Below are 4,738 nucleotides of genomic sequence, written 5' to 3' on the forward strand. Positions count from 1 at the left end.
ATATAGGTAGAGACACATACAGGGAGAGATACAGATTTATATAGAGAGAGAGAGAGAGAGAGGGGGGGGGTAAAGTGAGAGAGAGAGAGAGAGAGAGAGAGAGAGAGAGAGAGAGAGAGAGAGAGAGAGAGAGAGAGAGAGAGAGAGAGAGAGAGAATTTACCAGAAGGCGAGGTCCACCACAAGTTTCATTAGCCACATAGCATTTCAATTCTCAGGAATTCTGGATAATATTGTGTTGCATTTTGTGTTATTTTTAAATATTTCACATCAGCAAGTAAATAGTCTTGCAAATAAGGGGGTTGAGGTATTTGCTAAAAAGGAGCCTGCAAACAAGAGAACCGATCATTGGTGATAGTGGAACGTAAAGATATTCGAGCCTGAGACAAAACTTTTTTTCATCGTTTACGTGGTCTGAGCTCTCCGTGTTTCTCGTAGTTTTCTGGACCTATCGTTTCAACACGATCAGAATCTTTTACTCCATTCTGCCTGACCTAGAGAATGGCAGCCCTGAAGGTGTCAATGTCAGCTGCATAAATAGTTTATATTTGGCGTACATCCTCGCATAAATAACTTTGTCAGACATAGGCGCACGCTCTGTCACTCTGTGCTGCGGTGTGCTTATAATGGGAAAGCCTTTTGATATGAGATATTCTTACTTGGTCTTACTAGCCTAGTGTTTCAGAAAGATTTGACAGATTCGGGAAACATGTCCGCAATTTAAAACGTAAAAGGGGGGGCATAGCATCTGTATTTGGCTCGTTGTCATTATGGATAGGTTAAGCAGGACAAATAGAAAAAAAAGGCTTTTTAGTCTACACTGACATTTGTCGGTCCATAAAGTTGTCGATTTTCCTTCTTTTAAAAAAAATCATAAAACATTTTTTTTTCTGAAATGTATCACTGACTCGTAGTAATTTTGTTTTCATCAACCACTTTTTCAGGTAATTAGATTTTTTTTTTTTTACCTCTCGGCCTTCGCTTGGGTCATGAGTGTCGTGAAATGTATTTCAGACAAAAGCTTAATAAAACAAAGTTATCAGTAAACAATATTGGTACAATTTTCTGACAGAAAAAAAAGGAATTAAAATATTAATTTTGGAAGCGTTCAAATCTGATAAAAGCCAATATTTATTTATGGTTTTCTGACTGTATCTTTGAGTATGCTATGAGTCTCCCGTCTAACTTTTCCGGCCACCGCTCGCCGCACACACAGAATGAAGTACCGGTGTCTATGGTGTAACTGTTGGCTCATTGTCGTTGCACGCAGGTGTCAAGAGTTCGATCCCGAGAGCGGAAGTTATTGTATTCAGTTCAGTACAACTGCTTGTCCTGCTTAACCTCAGTTGGTCCTGATAGGTGGAGTCGAAGCTGCCTGCTGCTTAAATGGTCTAAATTTACCAAACATATTAATGTCATACATACAGTTTTTACGAAGAGGTAATACGGGTGCAAAGCATGGACAATCAATAGACAGCTGGAAAGTACAATTGAGGCGACAGAGTTGTGGTTCATAAGACGCATGCTGTGTATCCCATGTACATCTAGAAAAAACTAATGAAGAAGTCTTGGTTGAAGCAAATTGCAAACGACAGCTTATGACGAAAATACGAAAAAATTTCATTGGACACACAATGCAGAAAGAAGCATTGGAGAATATTGTAATAACAGGCAAGTTTGACGGAAAGAGGGGCAGAGGCAGACAGAGGGAAAAGATACTGGACACGTTGACAACATGGCTGGGAGCAGCAAGAACAACAGACACCATTGCTGCAACGTAAGACAGATGGAAGTGGAGGTCCATGATCGCCCACTCCAGTCGGCAAGGCACCGGATGATGAATTGTAATATCATAAGACGATAAAAGTTGGTTTGATTTTTTAAAATGTGGAGTACAGCCTTCTTGATCTAACCCGTGGGTACCGGCGTCTGTGGTGTAACGGTTAGGCGCTTCACACACAGAAGACCAGAGTTCGATAAATATGTCGGAAGAAATTTTATTGAGCATCTCAATCTTTCTGCTGGAATGATGTATCCATCTCAGCACTGTTTGTCCCTAATAGGTCAGGATCGAAGTCCGCTTACTAAATTATCTCAATTTAGTCGATGAAGGCGTGAAAAATACCGAATTTTAAAACAAAAGTTTAATTCTTTCTGTACCAAGCACCGACACAACAGTTCGTTTCTCCACACTGTTTGATTATGTGCTGATAACTTGTGGCACATACAGAGTTAAGTAGTTAAGCCATGGGTGTATGACTGTATCTCCAGCTTCCTCAGCTGGACAGCAGTAGCTTGACAGAGTACGGCGAGCTGCGACTGGCTCATCTACAGCTGTGTATAATCACGTGCGGATATGTCTGGGAGCAAGGGACAGGAGCACCACCCGTGGTGAGTGCGTCTATCTATCTATCTATCTATCTATCTATCTATCTATCTATCTATCTATCTATCTATCTATCTATCTATCTATCTATCTATCTCTCTATCTGTCTATCTGTCTGTCTGTCTGTCTGTCTGTCTGTCTGTCTGTCTGTCTGTCTGTCTGACTATCTATCTGTTCAACGATGGTACACCTTTCTATCTTTTTGCCAACGTTACAGGGCTATAATAATTGTTATGTTATTATTGTTTCCTTTCAAAATAATAATATCATGCTGTGGAATGTGCCATGACTTTCAAAAAGGGAGCACGTTGTAAGGGCTGTGAGTGCAGCCCCAGCTTCGCACATGACAACGTTTTCAATAGGGCGTGATCACTAAATTTGACAGTAGTTTTGGTAAGTGGACAGGGGGGAGGGGTTGGTATATTGCACAGTTTTTTAAATTTTGTTTTGGGATGGTTGTTTTATTTTGTTGGTTTGTTGCTTGTTTGCTTGGTTAATTGGTTGGTTGATTAGCTGGTTGTTTGATTGGTTGGTTGGTTGGTTGGTTGGTTGGTTGGTTGGTTGGTTGATTCATTGGTTAGTTGGTTGTATTTGTTCATTTTTTAAATGTGTGTTTTTGCTCTTGTTTTTGTTTTTGTTTTTGGACCACTTTTTCGTGTACTTTTGTTTTCGTCGTTGTTTTTATTTTTGTTCTTTGTTTTTGTTGTTCTTTTGAGCGGGGGTGGGGGAGGGGGGTTTAAAGATAGTTTTAGAAAACTTGACTTGATAAAAATACGGTAAACTATGACGTAGCATAGCTCCATGAACCTCTGATGTACCCCAGCCTCTGTTGCCTGCGTGTGTGGCCGTCCCTTTTCATGACGTGAGCAAAAAGCTGGGGATGACGCCAGTCATAACCCACTCGGACGTCGCAGCGAACTGGGAACTGATAGACGAAGATGGGTATGTGCTCTCTAGTTACCTTTAGTTTTCTTTTCAGGGCTTTATAAGAAGGAAATACAGTAGTACTTGCCGAAGACAACCATCTTTTGTTGACGAGAAAAGTGGTCATCTTAGACAGGTGGTCCTTTTGATCCGTGTCATTATACGAGGGTGGATCGGAAAGTAATGTAGCCATCTGACGGCTGAGTTATCGGCTTCAGCCATAAAAGTAATACACATAATTAATCAAGATAAGACAAGATAAGACATATCGCTACCTTAGAATTACAAAAGTTCTGTCTGCTCGATCAGTTCCTAGTTATGAGAAATTTGACGTTAAAAATGTTGAGTTTCCCAACTTGTCAAGGTTATTCGAATGCAATTCTTTGAATATCTTGATAACGACGAGAAGAATCTTACGATTTTTGCTAGAGCAGAAAAAGCATGGTTTCTGACCTCAGGGTCTAAGTAACTCAAAACAGCCAAAAATGTCAGAACGTTGTATTTCTAATGTAGCATTAAAACGTGTCTACTCTCGGAGCAACTGTAAGTGTTAAAAAAATTTTAATACACCAGAGTGCACCTCTACGAAATAATATTTTTATTATGTACAAGTCTAGACCCTGTGGCTGTACCTTTATTGATTTTTTAAAGCATCCTAGATCATGTTATCTGACCTCGATACCCAACACGATGCGATGTGTTTCACTGGCACAGTTTTATACACTGTTGTCGTGCAGTACTTAATTTCCAAAACTTTCGCAATTTTCCTGACTGATTTAAGTGATTTGTTCTACTTGAAAGTCTCATTCTGTAAGTGGAAATAAGAAATCTTATTCTTATTCTTTTTTCTCACGATTTTGACGTCTTATATAAATCTAAGTCAACCTTGAAATCTGTTTAATTTTGTCTTGAAGAAGAATGTCTTGTAAAAACCTGTTTTCTTTTTTTTCAGGCCTTTGACTAGAGAGTAAGTATTCAAAAACATGATTGTTTCTCTCTCTCTCTCTCTCTCTCTCTCTCTCTCTCTCTCTCTCTCTCTCTCTCTCTCTCTCTCTCTCTCTCTCTTCCCCCTCTCTCCTCCCCCCTCTCTCCCCTTCCCCCCCTCTCTCTCTGCTCTTTCTTCTCTCCCCCCTCTCTCTCTCACTTTCTCCCTCTCTCCCTCTGCCTTTGTGTCGTGTAATGACTAATAACTACGCTCTCTGCCCTGCGCGCAGAAGACGTGAGTTCAATGCCCCTTTTGTAAGTTCCCTGTATCGAGGAACTATGTTTCTCTGCTGATGAACAGTACCCCACCCAACCTGGCTAAGCCTTGACTCACAGAACCGACGCAGTCTTATGTCATTCTAGATATAATTCACGAAACTTTGTCGACTTACGCTATGTCTCCTTATGCGTTACGCGACGTTTGATCGCGCGACAGTCGCTAGTG

General features: G+C 40.5%; 1 protein-coding gene across 1 annotated transcript in view; it reads left to right on the top strand.

The window, feature by feature from the left end:
* Positions 1–4,738, top strand: part of LOC101863408 (indoleamine 2,3-dioxygenase 2) — a 35,108-nt gene that overhangs the window by 9,502 nt on the left and 20,868 nt on the right. Inside the window, exons 4-6 of the mRNA XM_005113073.3 lie at positions 2,271–2,390; positions 3,209–3,327; positions 4,262–4,276. Of these exons, the coding sequence (XP_005113130.1) occupies positions 2,271–2,390; positions 3,209–3,327; positions 4,262–4,276 (254 nt within the window). The remainder of the gene's footprint in view (positions 1–2,270; positions 2,391–3,208; positions 3,328–4,261; positions 4,277–4,738) is intronic.

The sequence above is a fragment of the Aplysia californica genome, unplaced genomic scaffold (genome assembly GCF_000002075.1).
Source record: "Aplysia californica isolate F4 #8 unplaced genomic scaffold, AplCal3.0 scaffold01592, whole genome shotgun sequence".
NCBI lineage: Eukaryota > Metazoa > Mollusca > Gastropoda > Aplysiida > Aplysiidae > Aplysia > Aplysia californica.